Source organism: Podarcis gaigeae (genome assembly GCF_964106915.1).
Source record: "Podarcis gaigeae genome assembly, chromosome: 9".
NCBI classification, from domain to species: Eukaryota; Metazoa; Chordata; class Lepidosauria; order Squamata; family Lacertidae; genus Podarcis; species Podarcis gaigeae.
In genome coordinates this window covers 65,123,890-65,151,880 of record NC_139685.1, presented here as the reverse complement: position 1 = coordinate 65,151,880, position 27,991 = coordinate 65,123,890, and the positions used below count along the sequence as shown (strand labels likewise).

The window sequence follows — 27,991 nt, the reverse complement described above, 5'->3', positions numbered from 1 at the left end:
AAAGCTCAATGGTACAACATCTGCCTTACACGCAGCAGGTCCAAGGTCCAATCCTTGACATCTTTAGATTAGTCTTTTCAAAGTAATGAAATAAAATAGCTAGGCATCTGCTTTATGGAAACAGGGAGGAGGAATGTTTTTTTAACAAAATGAGGCAAAAATGAATGACTGTTCTACAGAACAAAATCTAGTTTAGAAAAAAGGATACAGTGGAACCTTGGGTTACAGCAGAGATCCGTTCCAGAGGCCCTGCTGCAACTGGAAAACAAAACAACCCAAAGCATCGCGTCTGCGCACGTGTGCGGCGCAATTTAGCACTTCTGCGCGTGTGCGAACGGCGCGAACCCGGAAGTAACCCATTCTGATACTTCCGGGTTTGTGCCAGTCGCAAGCCAAGGGTGACGTAAGCCGGAGGCAATATAATAAAAATGGGGTTAAAATTGCAGTTGACTGACACTGACCTCATTTTATTAAAACATTCCTTTCCCCTCATTCTCTCTCTCTCTCTCTCTCTCTCTCTCTCTCTCCCTCTCCTTGTGTGTGTGTGTGTGTGTTGGCTTGTACAACACCGAACATGCAGGGATAGTGCTTAACTTTAACTGGCTTGTATCCATTATGCAGACTTAGGGTGACCAGACACGTTGAAGCCAGGACTCTTGTACCCTTAATAATTGTAGCCAGGGCTCCTGTATCTTTAATAGTTGTGTAGAAGAGGGATGTTATTATACTGCAAGTGTGATAAAAGCTGTGCCACCTTCTCATCAGGGTACAGGAGACCCCATTCCTTCCTATGCACTAGGTCAGTTGATGAGCATTGTCTGTTTCCAGTATTCAGAAAGGGTGTGCAAATGTAGTAGCATACATCCCCCAACCCCCACACTTTTAGTATTTGCATGCCATATGCAAACAAAATCCATCCTGTTGCATGAAGAACTATTTTGTTTGGAGGATGTGTTGCCAATTTTAAATTGCACTATAGAGCAAATTAGTATGCTTTCTTCTCTTTCAAATTCATGGCATGTGGGCTTCTGTATGTCTTGCCATCTGTATAGTCATCACTTGCGGAAAGAAGCTTAAATCCGATTTTAGCTTGGACTCTGAGTGATGACAGAGAGTCAGAGAAGAATCTTGTTTGCTACTACTGTGTTTACTTCTTCTTGATGTTGCAAAGTGTTTTACAATATGTTTTTGGGTGGATTTGCACAGGCTCTTTACTGTTTTTCTGGAACTACAAATTAGGCATGCCAAATGGTAAAGTTAACAGCATATCAACAAGGTAAAGGTAAAGGGACCCCTGACCATTAGGTCCAGTTGTGACCAACTCTGGGTTTGCGGCGCTCATCTCGCTTTATTGGCCGAGGGAGCCGGCGTACAGCTTCCAGGTCATGTGGCCAGCATGACTAAGCCGCTTCTGGCGAACCAGAGCAGCGCACAGAAACACCGTTTACCTTCCCGCCAGAGCGGTACCTATTTATCTACTTGCACTTTGATGTGCTTTCAAACTGCTAGGTTGGCAGGAGCAGGGACTGAGCAACGGGAGCTCACCCCGTTGCGGGGATTCGAACCGCTGACCTTCTGATCAGCAAGTCCTAGGCTCTGTGGTTTAACCCACAGCGCCACCCATGTCCCTATATCGACAAACGTTGCCTAATAAAACTTTGGTTCCAGTGACAAACGGTATAACTGCCTCAATGTTTTGCAAACATTGGTGAGCTTGTTTTGCCAATTTCACTTCATCTGTAGCAATGTTTCTAGCAGTGTTTCAATGCAATCCTTTGCGGTGATGTAGGGCAAAACAAGTGGTTGTAGTATAAAACATCAGAAGAGCATCACATTGGCAAACTGTGTTGTCCGAAAGCACCAGGTTGCCAGAGGCTGCTTTTGTTTTTTACCTGTCCTATTGCAAGGTCTTGGATTGCAGGCTTCCATATAGGCGCTCACAACAAAATACTCCCCTCCATTTGCTTTTTAATTATTTTTAACAAAACACAGACCAAACAAATGAAACCAAACACAATTGATAAGGTGCATTTGTTTCATTCTACCTTAGTCGCTGCTTGACTTGCTAGTGCAGTTGGGTGAGCCCTGGGAGTCTGGCCTTTCTTCTCCCAACCCATAATAAAACGCTTCCTTGGTGGTTTAGAATTTGTCCCAGCCCCATCCTGTCTATATTCTTTCCTGCGCTTTCGTAAGTTCTAGCAGCAGACTTCTGTCCCCCACTCCTTCTGTTCCAGAGAGAACTCTGCGTGTCTTTTAGCACATGGAAGGAAGCACTAACTAAATCATAATAGCCGCAGGGACTCGTTCAAAGAATCTTATCTGTAATATATATGTCTATTTTGTGTTTATAAGCATTACTAGTGTTAAACGTGAATTCCAGGCTTTTGAAGCTCCCTGTTGAAACTAATGCTGGGGTTTAGCAAACCACTTGAAAGAGTGGAAACTTCCTGTTTTTGCTTTGAAAGAACCCATTGGCACCTTAAATTTATTAAGTGTGTAAGAAGACCGGTGTGTGTGTGTGTGTTGTTGTTGTTGTTGTTTTTTGAGCGAGAGAGAAAGAGAGAGAGAAATAATAAAGAAAGAAAGAACCAGAAAAGGGAAGGAAAGACGATTTCTTGTTGCAGAGCTGCTGAATCGAGAGCATGTTTAAAGTTCCCAGTATTTATTTTGATAATTATTCCATTAGAGTTGTTCACACATTACACTGAACACGGGTGTTGGCTGTCTGAACACTTGTACAAGTCTTTGTGTGAAAGTGTGTATGCTTGCTCACATATGTAGCTTGCCTGTTACATACACAGAAGTATACTCACAAATAATAATAATAATAATAATAATAATATGAGCGCCGCAACCCCAGAGTTGTCCGTGACTGGACTTAATGGTCAGGGGTCCCTTTACCTTTTTACCCCAGCCACTCTGGGCGGCTCCCAACGGAATATTAAAAATGCAATAAAACTTCAAACATTAAAAACTTCCCTAAACAGAGCTACCTTCAAAGGTCTTCTAAAATTCAGATAGTTGTTTATTTCCTTGACCTTTGAAGGGAGGGTGTTCCACAGGGCGGGTGCCACTACCGAGAAGGCCCTCTGCCTGGTTCCCTGTAACCTCACTTCTTGCAGTGAGGGAACCGCCAGAAGGCCCTCGGAGTTGGACCTCAGTGTCTGGGCAGAACAATGGGGGTGGAGACGCTCCTTCAGGTATACAGGGCCTTCTGAATTACTGTAGGAGTGTACAGCTAAACTGATTGCGTACAGAGATTGTACACTTGTTGAATGTAACAGTTGAGCATCTTTTTAACTGCATCTTCCTCTGCGTCTCCTTATTCTCTCAACTTTAATCCTTGTAATACCTCCTTAAGAGGTAGACTAAGGGTAGCCTTGTGGTGGTTCCCAAACTCTTCACCCCACCCCTCGCCTCCATGGACCACTTGAAAATTGCTGAGGGTTTTGGCAGACCTCTTAATAATTTTTCTGCTTGTTGTAGCAATAGCAATGAGCTGTGTTAGATGCTGCACGTTTTTTAAAATTGCATTTTTACAGACACACCACAGGCCACTAGTGGTCTACAGTTTGGGAACCCCTGCTAAGAAATGAAGTTTCGAGGCCTGCTTCAGGCTTGTTGGAATCGCCTTTTCTAGCTGTTCATTTCTACAATGAGAATAAGCGAGAGTGACCTGTCTTAGAAGCAGGACTTGCAGAAATCTCTGTACATGATTTTAAAACCAAAAGACCAAATAAGAAAGCACGAAAAGCAATTGTTGGGATCAATTGAAAAGTCATAAAGTAATGAGCAAGCTTTTGGGGTTGGACATATAGCAAAGAAGGTGAAAAAAAGAAAAGAAAAGAAAATGGAGAGAGAGAGAGAGAATGAATTATGAAAAGCTTGTTGTAATACTCAAGCTGGAATTGAAGAGGTTTTGCCCAGACTTAATTAGGCTAGACTGTGTTTGCAGTGAAGAGTTCTCGTGTTACACCAAAGACAAATGGGACAACCCTTTTCTTATACAGTATACTCTTGGCTTTAGTTTTTGATTAGTAATTAGCCTGAAGAAGGGGGAGGGGTGAGCTTGAAAGCTTGTTTGCTACTCTGTGACTTGTTAGTCATAAAGGCATTGTGCTAATAAAGGCTACCGGTGCTGCAGGGAGTAACAAGAATATATTTGAAAGAGCTTCTGCAATTTTCAAATGCTATATAATGAGTGACGTGTGATCGTCTTCAAAAAGTGATAAAACTGAAGTCTGATTGGCTGATGACTCATGTTTCCTTTCCAGATGAGCTGATTTGCAGAGGATTGTCAAGATGGCTTCTACAAACACCAGGAACAGGTAGGATTTAGGATGAGGGCACCATCCACTTCTCTTAGAGAGCCAGTGTGGTGTAGTGGTTAAGAGCGGTAGACTCGTAATCTGGGGAACCGGGTTCGCGTCTCCACTCCTCCATATGCAGCTGCTGGGTGACCTTGGGCCAGTCACACTTCTCTGAAGTCTCTCAGCCCCACTCACCTCACAGAGTGTTTGTTGTGGGGGAGGAAGGGAAAGGAGAATGTTTGCCGCTTTGAGACTCCTTAAAGGGAGTGAAAGGCGGGATATCAAATCCAAACCCTTCCTCTTCTCTTCTAGAGAGGCCCTTGCTTTCTTGACCTTGTTTTGTGGTCTTTGCATGAACAAAAGGTTACTGATAAACACACCAATAATAATCATTTAATAATTCTATTATTTGTACTCCACCCATCTGACTGGGCTTCCCCAGCCACTCTGGGCAGCTTCCAGCATATTCAAAAACATAATAAAAGTTTATTTGGGCCCATTTAGGGGCCTGGTTTGTGCAGCATCTTAAGTCTGAGCCTAAGCCTAGGTAATCTGAGCTGGGACTTGTGCTAACTATGAGTGGTACCCAAGAACAGCCTTAGCTGCTGCTCATGGTTAGTGGGGAAACAGCTTAACCACAGGTCCTGGTTCAGATGACATGCTAATCCGGTCGTTCCCAAACTTCTTTGTTCCACTATCCCCTTGGCTCCATAAACTGTTTCCCAATGCCCTCTATAAAAAGCATTACAGTTGTACCTTGTAAGTTGAATGGAATCCGTTCCAGAAGTTCGTTCGACTTCCAAAATATCCAAAAAACCAAATCACGGCTTCTGATTGGCTGCAGGAGCTTCCTGCAGCCAATCTGAAGCCCCGTCAGATGTTCAGCTTCCAAAAATAGTTTGCAAACCGGAACAGTCACTTCTGGGTTTGCGATGTTTGGGAGCCAAAATGTTTGGGAACTAATCTGTTCGAAAACCCAAGGTATGACTGTATTCAGAATACAGTCATACCTCTAGTTGCGTTAGGTTCATGTTGCAGATTTTTGGGTTGCGAACGCGGCAAACCCGGAAGTGTATACTTCCGGGTTACGCCGCAAGCGCAGCGCTTCGTGCATGCGTAGGAATGCTCTATTGCATCATGCGCATGCACAGAAGCGGAGCTCTACTTACAGACTTTTAAGTAGAGATACCACTGTAATGGTTTGCATGACGCACTGAAGAAGATCACAATGCAATAACATTCGAAACAGTAACAACTAATTGCACCTTTATCTAATTAAAACTATTTTGTTCCATTAATTCAACAACAGGACTTGATCCTGTGATAAGGGCTTTTTAAGGTCTCATAGTCATTTACACCACCCAGCCTCCACTGCCCCCCAGGAGGCACTTTGGGAACCAGTGTGCTAAGCTGAAACTTGGATTGCTGGTGGGTCCCTGGAAAAGAGTTTGGAGGCACTTTGCTCCTCCCCAATCTGGTAAAAACAAGCAGGGAGCGGAGCAAAGTCCACTTGCAAGATGCTCTCTTGAAGCCCATAGAGAAGCCATAGTTTAGCTTACTGTATTGTGTGAACTAGCTTATTGAGGCACTGCTAGAGGCATCTGAGAGCTGCTCCCAGTATTTCAGGTTTTGTTTGTGTGTCCTGGGCTTCCTTTTTGTTTTAAAGTCTTAAGCATGGGTAGGCAAACTAAGGCCTGGGGGCCGGATCTGGGGGCCCAATCGCCTTCTAAATCCGGCCCGCGGACGGTCCAGGAATCAGCATGTTTCTATATGAGTAGAATGTGCCCTTTTATTGAAAATGCATCTCTGGGTTATTTGTGGGGCATAGGAATTTGTTCACTATTATTTTTTCCAAAATATAGTCTGGCCCCCACAAGATCTGAGGGACAGAGGACCGGCCTCCTGCTGAAAAAGTTTGCTGACCCCTGGTCTTAAGAGACATTGCTGAGGGCTTCCAAGTTTCATCTTGCACTCTGTATCTGTGCAACAAGCACAGGGCATGGATTACCCTGTCGCTGTAAACAGAAATATGCCTTATTTCCCACTTCAGCTTCCTGTTATAAAATTTTAGGGCACACACACATAGCAGACACACACTTCACGGAAAACCAGTCCTTCACCCTTCAAAATTTAGGAAATATTCCCTGAGGGAAAATTACACTTTATTTTAGCACACAGAACAAGCCCCAAAAGCCACTTTACCTCTCCTAATGACTCTAAATATTTCCTGTGCAGAATGAAATATCTTAGAGAAACCTTTCCTAATAGTTCTTTTACTTAAAAATCCTTCAAATCTTTTCTTAAGGGCATATTTTGTTCATGAATTGGGTAGGCCTGTGAGCTGGTTTCTAGAACTAAAGTATATACTATCTCAAAAGAATGGCAAGATAATGCAATCATCAAAGCATTATCAGGTATCTTGACAGGAGAGAAGTCATGCCTCTTTCTGTGACACATGTATGATGCTTTGTGGGTGGTCTTTGGTTAAGGAGTTGGGCTGCAAAAGCGAACCCCAGTTTTTTTCTAGAACTGTCACATGAAAGAAATTGGCTGTGGCCTTCTCAAGTGCAGGGCTATTCAGAAGAACAGGCAACCTGTAAAATAGATTAGATCAACAATGGCTCACTGGTTGCCCCAAGATAATTCTGTCTGTCTCCTGATTCAATCAAGAAAGGCAGTTGCATTTTGTAATCTTGTTCTCTTGAGTGTCTATAAAAACGTTTGAGTCACCTCTTCAGCTTTAGTGGAAGGTGCTCAAGGCAACTTCCATTGAAGCCATGGAAGCCATTTGAAGGTCTGTGGATTATGAATAAACTTCAACTTGAAAATGTGTTGGCATTGTATTAATTTTCTAGCGTTGGGTGGAAGAAATGGCTGTCGTTTCGCTTGCCAGGGAATGGAGAAGTCTTATAAATTTATAAGGCATGGAGAAATTCCACATTTTTGTGTGCCCTTTGGACTTTGTATGCAATTTGACTCCTGTGTGTGTGTGTGTGCTTTAAAATTGTCTTCAAATATTCATATATGTATGCAGCTCTGTATCAGCTGCATGCTCTCCATAATAGTAAGCCCTTCTTGCTGGATGATGCCATGGGGAGTCAGATATATAAGCTGATTACCAAATGGCACCTTCAACTTAGGCTATGGTCGCCTAACGTCTTGGCGCCATCTTTCCTCCAAAATGAGTTTTGAAGCTTCCAGATCCTTCTCTAAGAGACATTTTGCTCCCCCCGTATTTATTTACTTACTGAATTTAAATAGCTGCCCCATAGCAGAAGTACTCTAGGAAGCCAGGGTGGTGTCGTGGTTAGGGGATTGGGCTAGGACCTGCGAGATCAGGGTTCAAATCCCCACTCAGTCATGAAGCTCACTGAGTGAGCTTCAGCCAGTCACAGCCTCCTAGCCTACCTCGCAAGGTCGTTGTAGGGATTAACTGAGGGGTGGGGTGAACCATGGAGAGAAAGGTGGAATATAAATGCAAGAAATAAGCCCTTTTGCTTACCTGCTTAAGAAAGATGGAGAGGGCAGGCAGATGGCGATGTCTGTCTCCAACCTGGCATTCAGAAATCTCCACAACTGGACCCGCGCCAGTTGGAAAACATACCTGGCTAATTTCTAGCACTGATGGAGACTGACCCCTTATAAGGTGAAGGAGTGCCTCCACCCCCATTGTTCTGCCTGGATGCTGAGGTCCAGCGCTGAGGACCTTCTGGCGGTTCCCTCATTGTGAGAAGCAAAGCTACAGGGAACCAGGCAGAGGGCCTTCTCGGTAGTGGCACCTGCCCTGTGGAACCCCCTCCCAGATGTCAAGGAGATAAACAAGTACCTGACATTTAGAAGACATTCTGTTCAGGGAAGTTTTTAATGTGTGACATTTTAGTGTATTTTTGGTCTTTGTTGAAAGCAGCCCAGAGTGGCTGGGGAAACCCAGCCAGATGGGCGGGGTACAAATAATAATAAATTATTATTATTATAAGGTGGGCTATGGCTCAGCAGTAGGACATATGCTTGGCATGCAGAAGGCAGGCTCAATGTCTGGCATTTCCAGGTATGGCCAGGAGAGACGCCTGTCTGAAGCCCTGGAGAGTTGCTGCAAGCCCAGAATCTGTCTTAAGGCACCTTCCTAGGTTCCTGTGACGTGCATCTGGGGCCACCTGATCTCCATCTGGTTCCCAGACCGGCCACCTCTGGCTTATGTAAATTAAGTGAAGCAACATGGAGCAACCTTGTCAAAACATGGCCAGCAATGCTGCTTCATCAGGTTTTAAAGGGATTAAGGAGAAATTTAGTTCCTGGAAGAGGTCAAATGCTGCTCCCATAACACAGCTGCATTTCCACAGCCAGAAAAGTGGTGCTGCGCTTGCGGATTAATCAATCCCTTATAGTCAAATTTCCAGCTTAAGTGTGCTCAGCGTGACAGTGTAAGAGGCACGGGGGGGGGGGGGGAACAAGTCGTATTGAGTTTCAGTTAACTCTCCTCTAACCTGTAGTATTGTCTGGGCGCCTGTTCAAGGTGCTTACTGCCGCCACAGAGTCCGAGGTGGAAGAAAAGTAGAGCTGGTGTTCTCAGCATATCGCTGACACCGTGCTCCAAAACAGTGCATGGTGATCTCTCCTGTCAGCAGCAGTTAGTTAGACGTTAAAAAGCAGAAGTGGGACTTCTGTGGTGTGTTCCTGTTCAGTGACCCTCTCCATTTCATTCTATTTCATCCTGACTTCCATCCAGTTTTCTCTCCGCCCCCCAAAGCAGTTAGACAACACTATACATGCTCATTGGGGTTCCTACACTCTGAAGCAGGGTTTTTTCTACCTAAAAAAAATGGAATTTTGCAGATCTTAGTGTTCCCTTGAGTCTGCTGATTCATCTCTCTTCTGCGTGGGCGTTGTTGCTTTGGCTGCATAAGCAATGGCGCTTGCCTCTGAACAGTGAAAATGGAGGAAATGGTCAGGGAACAAGATGGGATCTTGGGGCACATCATAGAGGTACTGGAATCGGCACTGGTGGGCCAGTTAGAGCAAAACCACCACAAAATGGATGTCTCCAGTTATACCAGAAGGAATTTATTTGTGGTTCGGTGACTAGGACTCTGTCCGCACTGTACATGTAAAACCAGTATCAAACCGCTTTATACAGTCATGGCTTCTCCCAAAGAATCCTGGGAATGGTAGTTTGTTAAGGGGCCTGAGAGTTGTTGTAAAGGTAAAGGGACCCCTGACCATTAGGTCCAGTCATGGCCGACTCTGGGGGTGCGGCGCTCATCTCGCTTTATTGGCCGAGGGAGCCGGCGTACAGCTTCCGGGTCTTGTGGCCAGCATGACTAAGCCTCTTCTGGCGCACCAGAACAGTGCACAGAAACACCGTTTACCTTCCCGCTGGAGGGGTACCTATTTATCTACTTGCACTTTGATGTGCTTTCAAACTGCTAGGTGGGCAGGAGCAGGGACCGAGCAACGGGAGCTCACCCCGTTGCGGGGATTCGAACCTCCGACCTTCTGATCGGCAAGTCCTAGACTCTGTGGTTTAACCCACAGCGCCACCAGGAGATCTCTGTTCCCTGCCCCTTCAGAGCTATAATTCTCAGAGAGGTTTAACCATCACTTATTCCCAGGGAACTCTGGGAATTGTAGCTATGTGGGGGGAATAGGGGGTCTCCTAACAGCTCTCAGCTCCCTTAACAAATTACAGCTCCCAGAATGCTTTGGGAGATGCCGTGACCATTTAAAGTGGTATGAGACTGCTTTATATGTATAGTGCAAATATAGGTAAGTCTCCTGGCCTGAAAGAGCTAACAAGTGCTCTAGCCTGTTGTTATGGACCCTTTCACCAGTGAGATAACAGTGTAGGAAATTACTGATGAGGAGATATGCATGAAGGTAACTGATCCAGTCTGGGATGCTAACCTGGGAGTGAATATGCTGGGTGATCTCACTTGTTCAAAAGGACTTGACTCAATTGCCTCTTCTAAATTACTTCTTGAAGCTTTTGGTGATTTGAGATAAATGTGCACTCCCTTTCATTAATGTTCCCAAAGCGCACCCACACCCACAATTCAAAGCCGAGAAATAAAATAATGCATCTCCTGCAGAGTCTAGTCTAGCACTATCCAAACAGGCAGTGCTTTCTCACCCCAGATCAGATATTGCATCAAAATGAATCTGACAGCTGTAGTGAATCTGAAGAGCAAATTGCGTCCTGCCTGTGGATTCTGCCTTTGTTTAGCTGGTATATAAATCACGGTCGTTAACACTCTTTATAGCCTGTCTTCTCCCTGAATTGTTCTCCCAAGTCCAACAGGGACATATAAGCCTCTGTGTGTGCTAAATTTGTCTCTCTGCAGAAGCTAGCTGCTGCTTGTAGAACAATTAAAGCAAAATTATTAAGCTGCTCGGAGCAAGAGCGGGATAATGTCTGCCTGGAGGATGCTACCTGCAGGATAGGCTAGCTGAGGAAGGGTGGTCTCTAAGACTCCCTAGATTCATTCTTCCAGCTCTTGGCAGGAGTTCCTTGCATTTACATTGCAGACAGCCTAAGTCTGGCTCAGCCATCCAGGCAGAACAGGCAGTCTCCTGGGAAAAACACTATTCAAAGGGCAGCTGTCATGGTGCATCATAGCCAGCTCTGCCCACAAGTGGAAACCTCACCCTAGTATCCTGTGAGGTGCTGCAGGGAATATTCTCCCCCTACACCTAAAGGTGGCAAAAAACAACAACCTGTAAGCTGGTTCTGAGACAGTTACAGGGGCGTTGCAGTAATAACAGTGCAATCCTATACTCACATACACTGGTACCTCGGGTTACAGACGCTTCAGGTTACAGACTCCGCTAAGCCAGAAATAGTACCTCAGGTTAAGAACTTTGCTTCAGGATGAGAACAGAAATCGTGCTCCGGCGGCACGGCGGCAGCAGCAGGAGGCCCCATTAGCTAAAGTGGTGCTTCAGGTTAAGAACAGTTTCAGGTTAAGAACGGACCTCCGGAACGAATTAAGTTCTTAACCCGAGGTACCACTGTACTTAGTTGGGAGTTGGGACTTACTGCTGAGAAAAAATACCTGGAAGGTGGTTCGCAGTTTCTGGTAAATGGGAATAAGTTTTTTTAAAAAATCATAATACTATGGATAACTCCCCCCACGCGTCACAGTATTTCTACTCCTAGTTATAGTAAACCACTAATACACTTGTTTGCTAACGAACATATCACGAATACATCAGATAGCCTTGCAATATAAAGTTGTGCACAAATACCACAGAGATCTAGAAGTGCCACTTCTGGCTAGTATCTTGTCTCGAGAGGCAATGGAGTGCGCCTCCAGGGGTGAGGTCAAACCACTGTGTTAGCAGCATCACAATGATCTCCCTGGGCTGTGCATATGGACGTCCTGGGCTGCCGAGATGACAAGGCTCCCCTTTTGGCTTTGCTGATGTTGCCCAATACATTTGGCACCAGCTTGGCTGCAGAATTTGCTGGAGAGGGTTTTCAAGGCACCATCCAACCATCTCAGGGATTTGTGTGGGGTTGTCTTGCAAGGCAGCAGAGGTTTAAGGTCAGTTTTCCTTCTTCTAGATGGTCTGACTTCCCAGGTTAACGAGCCCCATCTACCCCTCACTTCAGCACTTGCAGAAACTGCCTCCATGACTGTTGGCCTCACTAATGGTCCCGTCCGCTCAATCTGCCAGAGCCTGTCTTTTGCATGCAGGTTAAGTCCCTTCCCCAAGACCGGCTACCCTCTCCTGGTTTTAGCTGGCCAGTCAAAGCCATTCCTGGGGTGTGACTGCTGTCGCCTGCTGACAGCTTCTAGGAGCCACAGCTGAGAGCCGAGTGCAGGGTGGGGACCAAAGATGAACAAACTACCTCAGAAAAGCATAACGTGTCCCCACCAGAGGTACTACCCCTCCCCCAACACCCCGCACACCCCAATTTCCACTTCAGCCTGTGTATGTGTGTGTGTGTATTCTACAATCTATATTTACTAATATATCAAGTGATTAGAGGTGTAGCCTCAAGTAAGCAGGACCACAGCCACATCCATTTACTATCTGCATTGTAGATGGTAGAATTTGCTCCTTTTCCATATAGGCTAATTGCTATTGCTTTCCTTATCTTCCCCAGTTAAATAGTGCTTGTGGGTTGGAAGAACTGACTGCTGCTCACATCATTATAGCTTTTCAGCACAGTCGTTCCTTCTCTTGGCACGCAGACCTGGCTCAAATCATTAAGCGTTCTTCCCTGACCTTGATCAACTCCTCTAGATCTGCTCTGCAACAGCTCTGTGAAGCAGTTGAGGACAAGAGCAGTGTGACTGGTTCAGAATCAGCTTAATTTTGGAAACTGAACCTGAGTCTGGTTCAAATTCAAATCTGTCCGTCTAAGCCAGCGCACTACCCTGTCTCACATGCTGCTCATAAACACTATACTTTAGTTGGGCTGTGCTGTAGTCCAAAGGGGCCCTCTGCACATGCAACATACAGTGGTACCTCAGGTTACAGACCCTTCAGGTTACAGACTCCACAAACCCAGAAATAGTGCTTCAGGTTAAGAACTTTGCTTCAGGATGAGAACAGAAGTCGGGCTCTGGCGGCACGGCAGCAGCAGGAGGCCCCATTAGCTAAAGTGGTGCTTCAGGTTAAGTACAGTTTCAGGTTAAGAACGGACCTCCGGAACGAATTAAGTACTTAACCACTGTAGTGAAATGCTAAGAGTTGCTGCCAGGAAACCTACCACAGCAGCCTCTTTCCTTTGTGGGGAAGGGTTCCCCCTTCTCCATTTTCTCCTCACAACAAACCTGTGAGGCATGGGTCAGGCTGTCATTGTGCGTGGCTTCAAGGAGCGCCAGTGGGCTGCCATTACCGCTGCACAATGCCCTGCAGGAAGAGTGGCCTACTCAAGCTCAGTTACTTGCATGGCCATTTTACAACGGGCTCCATCTCTGTGCCGCCACCATTTTGTGACTGGTTCCGGTGCCATTGTAATGGTGGGCCTTGGCCATTGGCATCCCTCCTCATGGCTCCTGGCAAGATAGTTTGAGCATGTGAATACCAGAGCTACATGGGTACTGTCTCTCTTAGATGCCTAAACTCAAATTCCCCCGGTCTAATATCCCTAGTGCTGCAAGATTGTCACAAGAGCGCCTGGACTAAAATTGTCTATCAAAAACTTCACTCTTGTGGTTTATCTCCACAACAGCTACAGTGGTACCTCGGGTTAAGAACTTAATTCGTTCTGGAGGTCCATTCTTAACCTGAAACTGTTCTTGACTCGAGGTACCACTGTAGCTAATGGGGCCTCCCGCTGCCGCCACACCGCTACCGCACAATTTCTGTTCTCATCCTGAAGCAAAGTTCTTAACCCGAGGTACTATTTCTGCGTTAGCGGAGTCTATAACCTGAAGCGTCTGTAACCTGAGGTACCACTGTACTCACTTTGGGGTTTAGTAAAGCAAACGGTCTCATTTGATATCGAGCGTCAGAACAACTTGGCCACAATAAGGAAATTTTGCCCATGGTATGACTATTTTCCACCTTCCCATTTTGACTCTCTGGCACCCTATCTGCATAACCTAGCAATTAGAAAACATAGGCGTGCTTTTATTCTCACAGGATTGAATTTATCGCCCTCAGCTGTACTTGAGGGACGATTCCAACAGATTCCACACAAAAAACGCTTATGTCCCTGTGGAGATGGCAGTACCAAATCGGTGGTGCATGCCCTTCTGGCTTGCACTCTTTATAAAGACTTGAGGAATAAGATTATCACCCCTCTTTTATTGTCCATTCTGGGTCACCCAACCACTGCCACAGTGTCCTTTCTCTTGGCAGGTCAAGATGAGCAGGTGACAGCAAAGGTTGCAAGGGTTTTAAGCTGGGGCAGTCAGAATAAGATCCGCTATTTGACTATTGATTCAAAACCCTAACATATATTTTATAAAATTGACTTTTTATTTCTTTTCTTTGTATATCGTATTGTTGTTTTATTGCTATGGCCAAAGGCTGGCGCAAATAAAGATTCATTCGTTCATAGCATAGATGAGGCTGCCCAGTATACAGGACTCTGCAGGATCCAATCAAGGAAGCCTTCACGGTTGTTCCTTATATGCGAGAGTTCTGGATGTGTAATGCTGATGGGTGAATCTGTGGTTGTGTTGGCATTTTGGTACCCATATGTGAGTTTATTCTGGGAGGGAAGTGTGGGATCTTTAATGCTATGCACATCAGACCTGCAGAAAAATCCCTGTGCGTTGTTATTGAGGTAATGGGTAAAAAGGGCACATCTGCAGTCTCAGCTGGGAATCTGGTTATTTTGGCTGTACAGTAGGGTGACTGTGGAGGGCTATTGAAGCCTCCCTCAATGGGACAATTCATGGACTGGGGCCAGAGGTCTGCTTGCGAATGAAAAGTCCCTAGCTTGCATGCTTGATGCACTTGGAATCACAATAGGGCGCTGAGCCCTTTCACCTCCCGCAGCAAAGGAATCTATTGGGATATAAATGGAGGCTGTTAAGGCACATCTCGTTAATTAATAGGCCCCTTTTCAGCTTTGTTTAAGGCCTGCCTCCAGACTTACTGCTTCTCCATAGTGCTTGCCCAAATTGTGTTGGCTATTAAGGATGTGTGTGTGGGGGTGTGTGTATCTATCTATAAAACAATGGCTGCAAAGCTCTTTAACTTACAAATGAATATGAATGAAGGGTGTCTGGGTTATTTTAGTGGGTAGGGTAGCAATGGATAGCTTACAAACAATCCTGTGTATTGCACATCAGCAATTACATTGTGTTCCTTGGATTGCAGGATGTCTCAACTTCTGCTGATTTGCCTAGGGAGTTGTTATGCTGAAGGAAAGGCTCCCAAGTTTACTTTAGCTCCTTCCTATTTTGCTTTCTTTTCTCTCTCTCTCTCTCTCTGTTGTTGTGTGTGGCTGAGCACGTTTATATCTTTGTTTTACAGGGACCAACTCTGTTTAGGGATTTTTGATTATCTGCTACTCACCCTCCTTACTACTGACTTCCCTGCAGCCTTTGTAGATAAAAAGCACCAGTTCTTGCATTTTGTTTTAATGTATTTTTTAGCTCATCTATTTCTCCACTTTGAAATCAAGAGGCGATCAGATGTTCTGGGCTGCTTTCCTTCTCTGTGGAATAGGCTGCCTAGTTTGTCTGCTTTGCACTGCCCCCCCCCCCTTCAAAATACCCTTTTCTCTTTTGGCCATTTATGCAGAATTGATACCTAAGTCTGTTTCTGGTTGTAAGAAAAGCCGTGTGTGAGAAACAGTTCCTCATTGGAAAATATATTGGGAACTGAATATGTACAAAATCCCTTGGGCTGCTCCACCAGCTCAGTGCATATATTCTTTCAAAATAGTGTTAATATGAAGCCACCGCAAGCCCCATTCCCTGCTTCAAAAAGATGAGTCACAGGTCTCTAAAATCCGCCCCCCCCCCCAGTTTAAAACCTCACAACCTGCTTCCTAATCTGCAAAACATAATTTCCATTGTGACTTCTCTGTTCGTTTGTATTGTTTGGCAAGGGGTATGCATAGACTCTCAAAAAACAACTATGTGCTTCAATAAATGAATTCTGCAACCAGTCATCAATTACGCTCACTGAACTAATTTGCATGATTTCCCTTTGTAATTTAGTTGTTTTGTATAATTTAATTAACCAGAAAGAAAAGGCTCTCGGAGCATCTTACAACAATCAATAATAAGACAGTTTCCCCTCTCAGACTTAACAGCGCACAACCCACGACACAAAAGGAAAAGCAGTTGGGTGGGATGATGAAAAACAGCAAAGTAGTTCTCAGTTGCAATGTTTCTTGTAAGTGTTTTTTTCTGTCAGGGAGGAGTCCAGCACCCTGTAGCTGCTTCACCTTTGGCCGATGCCCAGGAGGAGCTTCCCCCTCTTACTCCAATGTTCTTCCTAGGATGCAGAGAGATATTTAAATATTTACTTGTTCTGTGGAGGGGCAAGAAGTTATGCAGGGCACTGACACATTGGCCAGTGAAAAAATTAGTTCACCCACCACCACCTTTGGCTTTTAATTTTCAGTAGGCATTTCCTCTTTCAGTTCAAATTGTCCTTATGCCTATAAGGACTAGAAACGTGTAGCAGCACTCTTGCACTCCTGAATATCGGTACATTTTTGGGGTAACATAACCAAAAACCTAGGGACCTGGGTGGCACTGTGGGTTAAACCACAGAGCCTAGGACTTGCTGATCAGAAGGTCGGCGGTTCGAATCCCTGCAAAGGGGTGAGCTCTCATTGCTGGGTCCCAGCTCCTGCCAACCTAGCAGTTCGAAAGCACGTCAAAGTGCAAGTAGATAAATAGGTATCGCTCCGGTGGGAAGGTAAAGGGCGTTTCTGTGCGCTGCTGGCCACATGACCCGGAAGCTGTATGCCAGCTCCCTTGGGCAATAAAGCGAGATGAGTGCTGCAACACCAGAGTCGTCCACGACTGGACGTAATGGTCAGGGGTCCCTTTACCTTTACCTACCCAAAAACCTGGCATTCATCAAGAGCATTTTGTGTTGAGTTACACTTCTGTTTTGTAAAGTGGGATAAAGAACCATTGATGCATGCTGAACATGTAGTTCATTGGAACACAGAAGCAGGGATCAAGGAACAGAACACACCTCTGCTTCTGGTTTTTTATTTGCACAGAGTGCAAGCTATTTAACTGTTGCAGGCCCCTCTTTCTACCCACCAAAAGACCCACTAATTCTGCGTCAAGTATGATTCCCCCATTCCGGAAGTAAGGAAACACTGGGTGCCCAATATGTAAGTCAGCAGTGTGATGCAAAAGCAAAAAAAAAAGCTAACGCTATTCTAGGCTGCATCAAAAAACGTATAGTGTCCCGATCAAGGGAAGTAGCACCACTCTATTCTGCCTTGGTTAGACCACACCTGGAATACTGTGTCCATTTCTGGGCACCACAATTTAAGAAGGATGTTGACAAGCTGGAATGTGTGCAGAGAAGGGTGGTCAAGATGATCAAGGTGATGGAAACCAAGCCTTATGAAAAATGGTCGAAGAAGCTCGGTATGTTTAGCCTAGAAAAGAGGAGGTAGAATGACCATCTTCCAATATCTCAAGGACTGTCACATGGAAGATGGAGCAAGCTTGTTTTTTCCTGCTCTGCAGGGTAGGACTCAAACCAGTGGCTTCAAGTCACAAGAAAGGAGATTCCGACCAAACACCAGGAAATACTTTGACAGTGAGAGCTGTTTGGCAGAGGACAGGTCTCCCTCAGGAGATTGTGGACTCTCCTTGGAGCATTTCAAGCAGAGGTTGGATGGCCATCTGTCATGGATGCTTTAGCTGAGATTTCTGCGTTCCCGGGGGGTTAGACTAGATCAGTGTTTCCCAACCTTGTGCCTCCAGATGTTTTTGGCCTACAACTCCCATCATCCCTGACCACTGGTCTTGCTAGCTAGGGATGATGGGAGTTGTAGGCCAAAAACATCTGGAGGCACAAGGTTGGGAAACACTGGACTAGATGACCCTCTGGTCCCTTCCGACTCCTATCATTCTGTGATTCTGCATCGGAGCAGCGCCCGAGGGCGATCCCCTTGTGCCCACCGCACCACCAAAAGTTGCCAGTATCTTTCCACCCGGCGGCGCCGGCTGCCTCTTATCCGCGCGCGCCCCGCATTGCGCGGAGGCCAGCAGTGCCAGGCAGGAGGGAACTCCGTGTCCCGCCTGGTGCGTGCTTGTACATTGTGAGGGGTATGTGTGTGTGTGAATAATTTGTATTTTGGCAGCGCTCAGCCGCCGTTCCCCCTCCGAGGCGGGGTGTCGGCGTGTGCGCTCTCGCCGCGCGCCTTTCCCCTTCTGATAGGCTCGCCGCAGCCGGGCTTGTCCATTCCTCCCGGAGCCAACCCTCCCTGTTCCGTCGCCCTTGACAAAACAACATGTCCATTTAAGGGAAGGCGGAGCGTACCATGCGAACTTTTCGCTGGGGGGGGGGGCGGGGGCGAGGCTATAGGTGCGAATCGTTTCAGAACCAGCTCTCCAAAAAACAATCCCCTTCCTTCGTTGGGAAAGCGCAGCCAGAAGCGCACGGTGCTTTCGCCGAGTTCCCCCTCACCCCAGCGCCCCAAAATGGGTCGGCTCAGAGGCCGGAACGGTCCGGAGCTCCAAATGGCCATTCAGTAAGCGAGCCCAGCCAGCCAGCCAGCCAGTCCCGGGCTTGGCTCGCTTACCTGTGGAGCAACAGCAGCAGCAGAGCCCGCGAGCTCCGCCGCCTCCCCCTTCCCCTCTCAGCTGGCTTGCAATGTGTCGAGCCGGACTGGAGGAGGCCCCCGGGTGCCCGGATGTCAATCCAAATTAGTGTCGGACTGAGCTAGCAGAGGGAGGGAGGGAGGGAGAGGGAGGCGTTACAGCCGAGGAAGCAGCAGTTTTTGGGGAGAAAGGAAGGGGGCGCGTAAAAGTGGGATTGCTCTGAGCCAGGGGCGCAGAGCGCAGCAGCAAATGGACAGGAAGTTTTTGGGTGGCGGAGGGTAGGGCAAGGGCGAAGAAAGCTTTCCGATGGCCAGGAGACGGTCGGCTTGCTAAACTTCACTATGGCTGCCCAGTCAAGGTAAGGATTTTTTTTATATATATATAATATATATATATATATATATTAGCCATCTACCAAAAACAAAACAAAACAAGATTTATGTTTGTTTCCCAGCTTCCCTCCCTCCCTCCCTCCCTGTTGTCGGAGTGTTTCCCCTTTTCATTGCTGCTCGTTCTTCGCCGGTTCTCTCTCTCTCCCCCCTCCCCTTCTCAAAAGTTTGTGCTCTTCAGAATTTTATTTAATTTTTGATTTGTTTCGAATCGGGTTGAAATGTATTTGGGTTTAAAAAAAGATAGCAAAGCTCACCAGCCCTTGTTAAAAATCAAAAGACAGTTTTTTTGTTTTTGTTTAAAAAAAGTTTACCTCTCTCTGAAAGGTTGTGAAACAGGAACCTCCTGGTATTTAAATATAATGGTGCATTTAAAAAAAAAATCCTTGTGAGGGAAGCAGTTGGAATCCTCTGATCTTATAAAAGCTGATCATTGATATCCCCTCTTGCAGCGCTTTCCTCTTCAACAGCCCCTTTATTATAAAGGAAAGTATATATACTGATGCTGACACAATGGGTCTTTTTGTAAAATGTGTACGGATTTAGTATGCTTTCAGTTTTCTCTGGATTTCATGCCTTTAAAATGGTAGCTGGGCTGACTGTGAGTGAAATCTGCTGAGTAGGCAAAGGATGGAAATGGTCTGTGGAGCAATAAAAGGGGAGTTTGAGTGAACCAGAGTAATTATGTCTAGTTACTGCCAAATTAGGGGATGGGAGATGAATCCAGGTATACATTTTAAAAATGGTTGTTCCTAATCACTTCGGATTACAGCTTCAGGGGAAAGGCTTTTTATTACTGCTGCTGCTACTCCTTCCTCTCCCTTCCCTAGGATTATTTGAGAAATCCCATGGCTAAATTGGGGGGGGGGGGGCTATGCACCTCACTATATTTGAAGCAGCATGTTGAGTTTGGGATGCAGTTTTCTCCCCTTAAATTCACACCCACCAGGCTCCCACTGTGGTTCTCTTACCACCCTCCAAAAAAATAAATAAATCGGTACCCAGCTGACCTATTTCAAAATGATGTTTGGTGTAGCTATTAGTGGTGTAGATTCCTGGCTGGAAACCGGGAGGTGGGATTGTGGCAACTGGCAATGTTGGAGAAAAAAATGTCTGGCTGGTCGCTCCTGCGTGGGATAAATAGATGCTTGTATTCTTTTTTCTGGATAACTGCAACTTTCCTTGGGTAATGTTGGGCAATAAATAATGGGGAGAATATTGCTAATGGGCCATTGCCATAGTTTTGGAAGTATTAAAGCCCCATCTCTCTCTGTCTCTGTTCAAGGTATAGTTTGCTGGCCGTCTTCTAGTTCATAAAAGTGCCAACCTCAACTTTTGCCTTTCAGCGTGCACTGGCATAGTTTGGGAGGTTTGAGGGTGGAGTGAAGCGTTCTGGCTAAACTTGATTTGTATCGTTTAAGAGGCAACGTAATTGAACTCAGTCCTTTGTAGTGTCTCTATGATGTTTGGAGAACATAGCCTCTGATGCAAATGTCAGTGTTCTTGGTTGGGGTGGGGGGAAATGTAATATGTGATACTTTAAAAACAGCAAAAATCTAAATACACTGATTTGACTTTCAACAGAATGTGTTGAGAACAGTCAGAGATGCAAGCGCTTGGAGTATAGCTGCAACAAGGAATTCGGAATTGTTTTCTATGTGGTAGAATCCTCTGTTGTAGGAGAGGCTGTTTATGAAATACAATCCAGAGAGTCTTGCTTCTGTTTGCCCTGCAGGTGATTGTGAGGCAGCTTGGCAGCAAAGCTCGGGAAGAATGAGAAACATTAGCATATGGATTCCTTTTTTCTTTCTTTTTTACCTAGAAGAGAAACCTTTACCAAACAGATATAGTAAAAAATATCTACACATTTTGAGCAGCCTGATTCTTCCCACATGAGCAAATAACCGGGCATCTGTTAAACTGAATAGCATGGCTCTGATTTCAGTAAGGATGTTCCGCTTGTGACTTTAGCATGCAATGGCCTGCCTACAGGGTTGAGTCCTGTGCACAAAGGAAAAACCCTGCACATGCAGTTCTCTTTGTAGAATTGTGTCAGCTGTGACAGTGCCTTTTGGGAGGCCCCAAATACAAAGCGGTATCTCGGCAGGACTTACTATTCAGAAGTAGGTTCGGTTGCAGTATTGTGCACATTTACCTGGGAGTAGCTCCTATTGAACTCAGTGCAGCTGTCTTCCAAGTAAATGTGTGCCTAGGATTTGGCAGAATTAGCTAGAGTAATTGTTTGAGAGGGGCACCACTTGGGCTGCCCCTCACACCAAATATTTTTGGCCTGGTTTTACATATACAGCAAAACAAAGAGTACAAATTGCACCACTCCAAAATATTAACTTAGTTTAAAAAAATACACAAAAAAACGCCCTGCAAGTAGAAAGCTAGTTGAGTTGGTGCCATATGGCCTCCATTTCCGATCATGTGATGCCTGACATTGGCAGCAGTTACAGGGGACTAACTTAGTAGCTGGGGACGCGGGTGGCGCTGTGGGTTAAACCACAGAGCCTAGGACTTGCCAATCAGAAGGTCGGCGGTTCGAATCCCCGCAATGGGATGAGCTCCCGTTGCTCGGTCCCTGCTCCTGCCAACCTAGCAGTTTGAAAGCACATCAAAGTGCAAAGTAGATAAATAGGTACTGCTCCGGCAGGAAGATAAACAGCATTTCCATGTGCTGCTCTGGTTCGCCAGAAGCAGCTTAGTCATGCTGGCCACGTGACCTGGAAGCTGTACGCCGGCTCCCTCGGCCAATAAAACAAGATGAGCGCCGCAACCCCAGAGTCGGTCACGACTGGACCTAATGGGCAAGGGTCCCTTTACCTTTAACTTAGTAGCTTTCTGGGTTTGCTGGTGCGAGGGCCCCCCTCCAAAGTGACATCATTCTGTGGTGAAAACGCTGTGAACGACCCCCAAAGGCAGCACTTTTGCCTAAGAGCTTGCTCAAGCCTGGCACCAGCCCTGACCCAAGTTTACCTCTCAGGTTTCTCTGTTAAAAAATCGTCAGCATCTATCTGTCTCTGGAGACTATGGAAGAGTGTGCCTTTGGGGGGTAAAGTCAAACTGTTGGAAGGTTGCAGCGCCTGCTGTGGCTGTAGAGTCTGATATGGGAGACAGGGAGAGACATGTTTTGTTGCAGCTGGGGCTGGTGAAGGCGTCCGGTTGTGCTGCTGCAGATGCACCATGGTGTTTCTTCAGAGAGAGGTTTCTCCATAGTGTGCTAGTTTTATGCTTAGGAGAATTATTATTTTTAAAAAAGCATGCTTTTGAAAATGCATTTGGAGTGGAACTGCCTCATTATGCCTTCCATTTCACAGAAGCTCTCTCCCTGGTTGCAAGCAGACAAAATTGCTCTTCGCAAGCCAGACTTCAGTTATGGTGTAGGAGTGGAACATGGAAATGGGAGAATTCTGACTAACTTCTTTGGTTAGATTGCTCAGCTTCTGCTTTTGTTTTGATTCAGGGGTAAAGAAGCAAATTCTAGGCATTTGGGCTGCAAATATCAGCATGCTATCCCAGTGCTTTGATACATCTTGCAGTGTTCACATACTGAACTGCATTCTAGTTTTCCCCTCTCCTTCCCACAATCTTACTTGAGTAAAATTAATCATAGTGTCCAGAAGTCTTAGAAACCTGGAATCAAACAACACTGTATAGCAACCCCAAAATATTAAGCATTAAATTAAAATGGAAAACTTGATATTTAAAGTGACCCTGGTGAAGGGGAGAGGGTCACAGTTTGCAACTTGAAGGGAGTGATTTTTCCAAAGTAAAATGCCACCTATGAGCTTAGTCCTCAGCTCTTTTTGTCATTATGAGCAGTGAAATATTTTCATATGTGAAAGTGCAATTTGGGAACATCGCTCAATGTCCACCTCCAAGGCATCCTTTAAAAAAAAAAGAAAAAGAGGCTGAAACTCTCATATTGAAAGTTGCATGAATCATGTCATTTATCAATGCAGATTTTGAATTAAACGTTAACCTGATGCAAATGTTGGGAAATTATTTGTAGTGCATGATAAGTTTTCCCCACAGTTGAATCTGTCGTCTACTACTACTTCTTTTAATGTCCTATTGATGTTTAGTGATTGGCAGGTGGGTTGTCCCACCCACCTGTCAAAGTGGGCCCACTAGAGTTGGGGGGACGGGACACATACTGTCCAATCAGGATTGAACTCCCCAAACATCGGCTGATGTACAAGCATTCTGTTCTCCACCAGATTTGGTTGTGTCAGCCAGTTCCCATAGCCAGGACATTGGGGCAGGTGGGCACGATTTCAGGAAAATTGCCTTGCGTGACAAAATGGGGGGGGGGACAGTTCTGGAGGTCCATATTTGGTCCGTAAACTGGAGGTGCCCCATCCCCAAATTACACTTTTGTTCCAGCTATTCTTACCACGGAATTGTCCCCCCCCCCCACTAGATTTATTTCACCCATCACATGCAGTTATGTAGGAGCCTACTGCTTTTTTCCCCTTTTTTGCCTAGAGGTGTTGTATACCTAATGCAGCTGTTTGACTACAGCCATTTGTGTCCCAAAGTAGCTCATGTGTGACTCTCTATTAAAGGGATCATTGAAGCTGTCAACCGAGTGGCGGTGATTCATCCCACGCAGCCTATATCAGTCTTTCCTAAACTTGGGTCTCCAGCTGTTTTTGGACTACAGTTCCCATCATCCCTGTCCACTGGTCCTGCTAGCTAGGGATGGTGGGAGTTGTAGTCCAAAAACAGCTGGAGACCCAAGTTTGGGAAACACTGGCCTATATGGTCATTTTACTCTCGCTATATCGGGAGTAATTATTCTAGGCTTCTTCTAAAGGTTATTATTGAGCTCGTAGGAGGATTTCCACAGGTTCATTTTGTAAGCCTCTGGCTGTTTTCTCCAAAGCTTAGTACAGTGGCACCTCGGGTTAAGTACTTGATTCATTCCAGAGGTCGGTTCTTAACCTGAAACTGTTCTTAACCTGAAGCACCACTTTAGCTAATGGGGCCTCCTGCTGCTGCTGCACGATTTCTGTTCTCATCCTGAAGCAAAGTTCTTAACCCGAGGTACTATTTCTGGGTTAGCGGAGTCTGTAACCTGAAGCGTATGTAACCTGAAGCGTATGTAACCCAAGGTACCACTGTACAGTGGAACCTCGGGTTGTGAATGTGATCCGTGCAGGAGGCCCATTCGCAACCCACAGCGTTTGCAACCCGCAGCGTCATGTCTGCACATGCGCGGGTTTCGATTCGGCGCTTCTGCGCATGTGCAAAGCACCGAAACCTGGAAGTAACCCGTTCTGGTACTTCTGGGTTCGCCACGGTGCGCAACCTGAAGCATCTGTAACCCGAGGTACCACCTCTAGAAATTCATTCTGATGGTGCAGATAAAATATAACTGATAGAATTCTGCAGGATGGGGTATGAGCGTGTGAAAACAGTCCAGATCCAATGATCCACAGATGATGGAGTTGTCAGGCGCCATCATGGCACCCAAGTATCTTGACTTGGTTGCAAAAGGCGCTTGGCGCCTGGCTAATTTCGAACACTGCAAGCATGTTGCAGTATATAGGGGACGTTAGCCTGGGTAGGCTCCAAACTGCAGCTGCCAAAAGCAGACAGGGTCTCCAGGTGGTTTCTAAAGTAGAACTCTGTATATATATTGCACTTAACTTCATTTTGTGGGTGACTGCTGTACAAGCAGAGAATCTGATGTTCAGGGCATCCACCCACACTCAGGGAATCTTCCTCGAATCTATACAGCAAGTAAGGACAGGGAAGAAAAAGAGGTTGAAAATAGCTGAGAGGTTTTAGAAGCCAGATTTTTAGTCAAAACAAAAAAAATTCCTTCCAGTAGCACCTTAAAGACCAACTAAGTTAGTTCTTGGTATGAGCTTTCGTATCTGAAGAAGTGTGCATGCACACGAAAGCTCATACCAAGAACTAACTTAGTTGGTCTTTAAGGTGCTACTGGAAGGAATTTTTTTTGTTTTGACTATGGCAGACCAACACGGCTACCTATCTGTAACCAGATTTTTAGGTTCAGTTGGAAATGGTTGGGAGGTAAATTCAGTACTCTATAAAGTGTCTTGAACCCTCTCCTATTGCCTCTTTTTTTTTTTTTTTGTTTAAATTTAAAATGTGGGACTGTGAAATAGCCATTGAAAGGCAGGGTATATACACACACATGTACCTGTCAACATTTTTTGCAAGAAGAAAAGCTGAAATTCCATTTCAGTCCTGTATACAATCAGAGAAAGTGTTGCTGCATTCATTGGGGCCTTTTCTCCATTAAGCATGCATAGGGTTACAACTTCAGTGACCTTTGTAAACTAGCCAGTTTTAAGCAAATTTCCCAGCCCCTGATAACAGGAAATTTCTCCTTGATGGTGTTGCCTCCCCTACTCCTTCCCACTCAGTGTTGTTTTTCCCTTCTCCTTTTCATATTTGCATTTTGTGACCTTCTTAAAATATTTGTGGACAGGCAGATTTCCCAGCTCCTGATAACCAGGAACCCGACCCCTACCCCTTTTCCTTGAGATGTCAGAAGGCATTGCATATGCTTTAAAACTTTTATTTTCACAATATTGAGGTCTAGAGACGTGATACACGCTTTCCTTGTATACTAATTTCTGCGTTTGTGCAGTATATACTTGAGAACCTCATACAACCACAGTTTTCTCCCTCGGTGTCCTTTTTTGTTTGTTTTCCTTTCCCACATCCTTCCTGGGAAAATATATCAAACTAACAATTACATTTTGAATTACTTTGTTTAATTTCAGTTCTTCACATAGCAGAATTTGATTGTATTCAGAATTTGCAATGTGAAAGCCCAGGGGTATGGAAGAGAAACCTTTCTCCCTAATATATATATATATATTGCACTTTCCTTGCACAATGTGTATCTGCATTTCTTTATCCAGACAAACAGGCCTACACAAACATATTTTATTTTCTCGCATCAAATGTCTTAAGTTCTCAGGAATCTGGGATTTCCCCCAACCATGTGGACAAAATCTGTATGAATGCTACAAGCACCAAAAAGTGCTCGTTCCACAGGGTGTTGAAAATGTATGAAAACTAAGGCTGTGTACATACAGTACATTCAGAGCACATGACACCCCCCAAAGAACCCTGGAAACTGTAGAACACCCACAATTCTCAGCACCCACAACTAACTACAGTTCCCAGGATTATTTGGGAGAAGTTGTGTGCTTTTAATGTAACGGTGTATATATGACCTAAGTCTCCAACAATTGCAAGGAGAGCCCGGTGGATGAGTGAGGCAGACATTTGCATCCACCCCACCAGCGCATCATCAGTATCTTTGTTAAAAAAAACACCAGCTTTTGGGGAGATGTGAATAGCAGAAAAAACGGGAAATGGATGGCCCTTATTATCTTGAACAAGTCAAAGTAGCTCTAACTGCAAAGGATTAGAAATGGCCGCTTTCAGTAACGCCGGGGCTTACAGCGTTTGAACTGTGCTTTACATATTAACCTGTGCGCTCCGTTTAAAGTTTTGTTGAGGCTTTGTTTTATTAGACTGCTGTCTCCAGGTGAGGGCAAGCTGCTGAACTGGTTTTTGCTGCGAGTGCTGGGCGGCTTAGAGGGTGCGTCACTTAGCTGGCTTGCACCAGTATGGTTCTCCCCCCTCCCCCCCCAATCCCCTGCACTGCCCCTGAGCCTTGGGACATAATACATTGGATAAATTATTACACAAAAGCTGCAGGCCTCACGGGGGAGGCTGCGGTGGGTAGGTGGATGGGAGAACAGTAGGTTAATGCATTCTGGTATTACTTTTAGATTACTGCAGTGACACTATAATCATAGGAACACAGAGTTGATCTAGATGGGTGTTTTCCTGACTTCTTCGTTCCCGTATTCTGTGTTGCAGAGGCCTCTGGGAAAACGTACAGGGGTTCATATTGGGCCTCCCCACTGCTCCACATAAATTGAGTTAAAATGTATTCCAGATAACTTCCAACATTCCTCTGCAGCTCTGCTTTTACAGATTTTGTGCTTTGCTGCAGGTATTGGTGGGGAGGGGGTGAGTGAGTCATCAGCAGGAAAGATAAAGGTGTTGTGTGACCTTCTTTGTGTGATAATCAGGTTTATCTTTTAGATAACACCCAGTGGCAAAAGCCTTGGGGGAAATGGTTATGTTGAGGAATGGGGGAAACTTGGCCAGACACTGTTGAACCACTGACCATCTGCTTCATCATCCCTGACCATCAGACACACTGGCTGGAGCAGATGGGAGCTGTATTCATAATCTAGAGGGCCACAGGTTCTATCTACCCTTGGCACGTGGTCTTCAAGAAAAATGACTTCTTAACTTTCTGTTATTCGGTAGTGGTAGGATAATAACGTAGTTTTTCTCTACGTGGGTTGATGCCTTTGGAACAACCTTCTGTGTTAAGGTAGGTGAAGACTCGCTTTATAATTCAGATCTTTGGGGAGGTAATATTTATAATTCAGATCTTTGGGGAGGTAATATTGGAGGTTTCATATGTTTGATTTGATGCTGTTGCCTTCTAAGTTTTTATCTGTTTATTTGTTTTGTTTGTTAATTGTTACATTTGATTTTGAAGTTTATAGGTTTCCACCTTGGGGACACTTTGAGTGAAGGGTAGATTAGAAATATTGTAAGTAAATTATATATACATATTCTTGAGTATTGCAAGAGGCTTGTATAATCAGAGGCGTGTTTGTTAGATTCCCAACTAAACAGTAGTTGCTATTACCAGTTGGACCTACTGCCTCTCTGTGTTATAGCAAAACCTCCCACTCTCTGCTAGTTTGTGGCTAATTTTCACCATGTCGGTGAGAACTTGCTACTAGTGCAGGAGCTGGTCCTCAGACCTGGGGGATTCCAGGTGCACAAATCCTTTGCTCATTTAATATTGATTTTTTTTTTTTTAAAAAAATCACCGATTCCCAGCTTCAATGCTTTCATTTAATGTTTAAGAAATCAATTGGCATTTCCGAACTTTACCTTCCCATCTGTAAAGTGGGAATAGAATTGTGGGTAGTTGTTTTATTGCCCATTCTGAGCATTGCGGATAGAAGAGTTAGTATGCAGAAAAACA

The 27,991-nt window shown here is 45.2% G+C and overlaps 1 protein-coding gene and 1 long non-coding RNA gene across 19 annotated transcripts in view; one reads left to right on the top strand and one right to left on the bottom strand.

Annotated features, from left to right (window-relative positions):
• Positions 1–27,991, top strand: part of AFF1 (ALF transcription elongation factor 1) — a 144,801-nt gene that overhangs the window by 2,215 nt on the left and 114,595 nt on the right. For 7 of the 18 annotated variants that reach the window (XM_083756352.1, XM_083756350.1, XM_083756360.1 and 4 more), the window contains exon 1: positions 27,279–27,322. In XM_083756352.1, coding sequence (XP_083612478.1) covers positions 27,294–27,322 — 29 coding nt within the window. In that variant the 5' untranslated portion in view covers positions 27,279–27,293. Of the gene's footprint in view, positions 1–4,274; positions 4,329–17,881; positions 18,882–27,278; positions 27,323–27,991 lie in introns of those variants that run through there. The other 11 variants (XM_083756354.1, XM_083756351.1, XM_083756361.1 and 8 more) reach the window with 5 other exon arrangements.
• Positions 16,146–18,345, bottom strand: LOC310852914. The gene is made up of 2 exons (XR_014568429.1): positions 18,243–18,345; positions 16,146–16,220 (listed from the first exon to the last, which is right to left on the bottom strand). It is a non-coding gene; the product is annotated as an uncharacterized lncRNA (long non-coding RNA).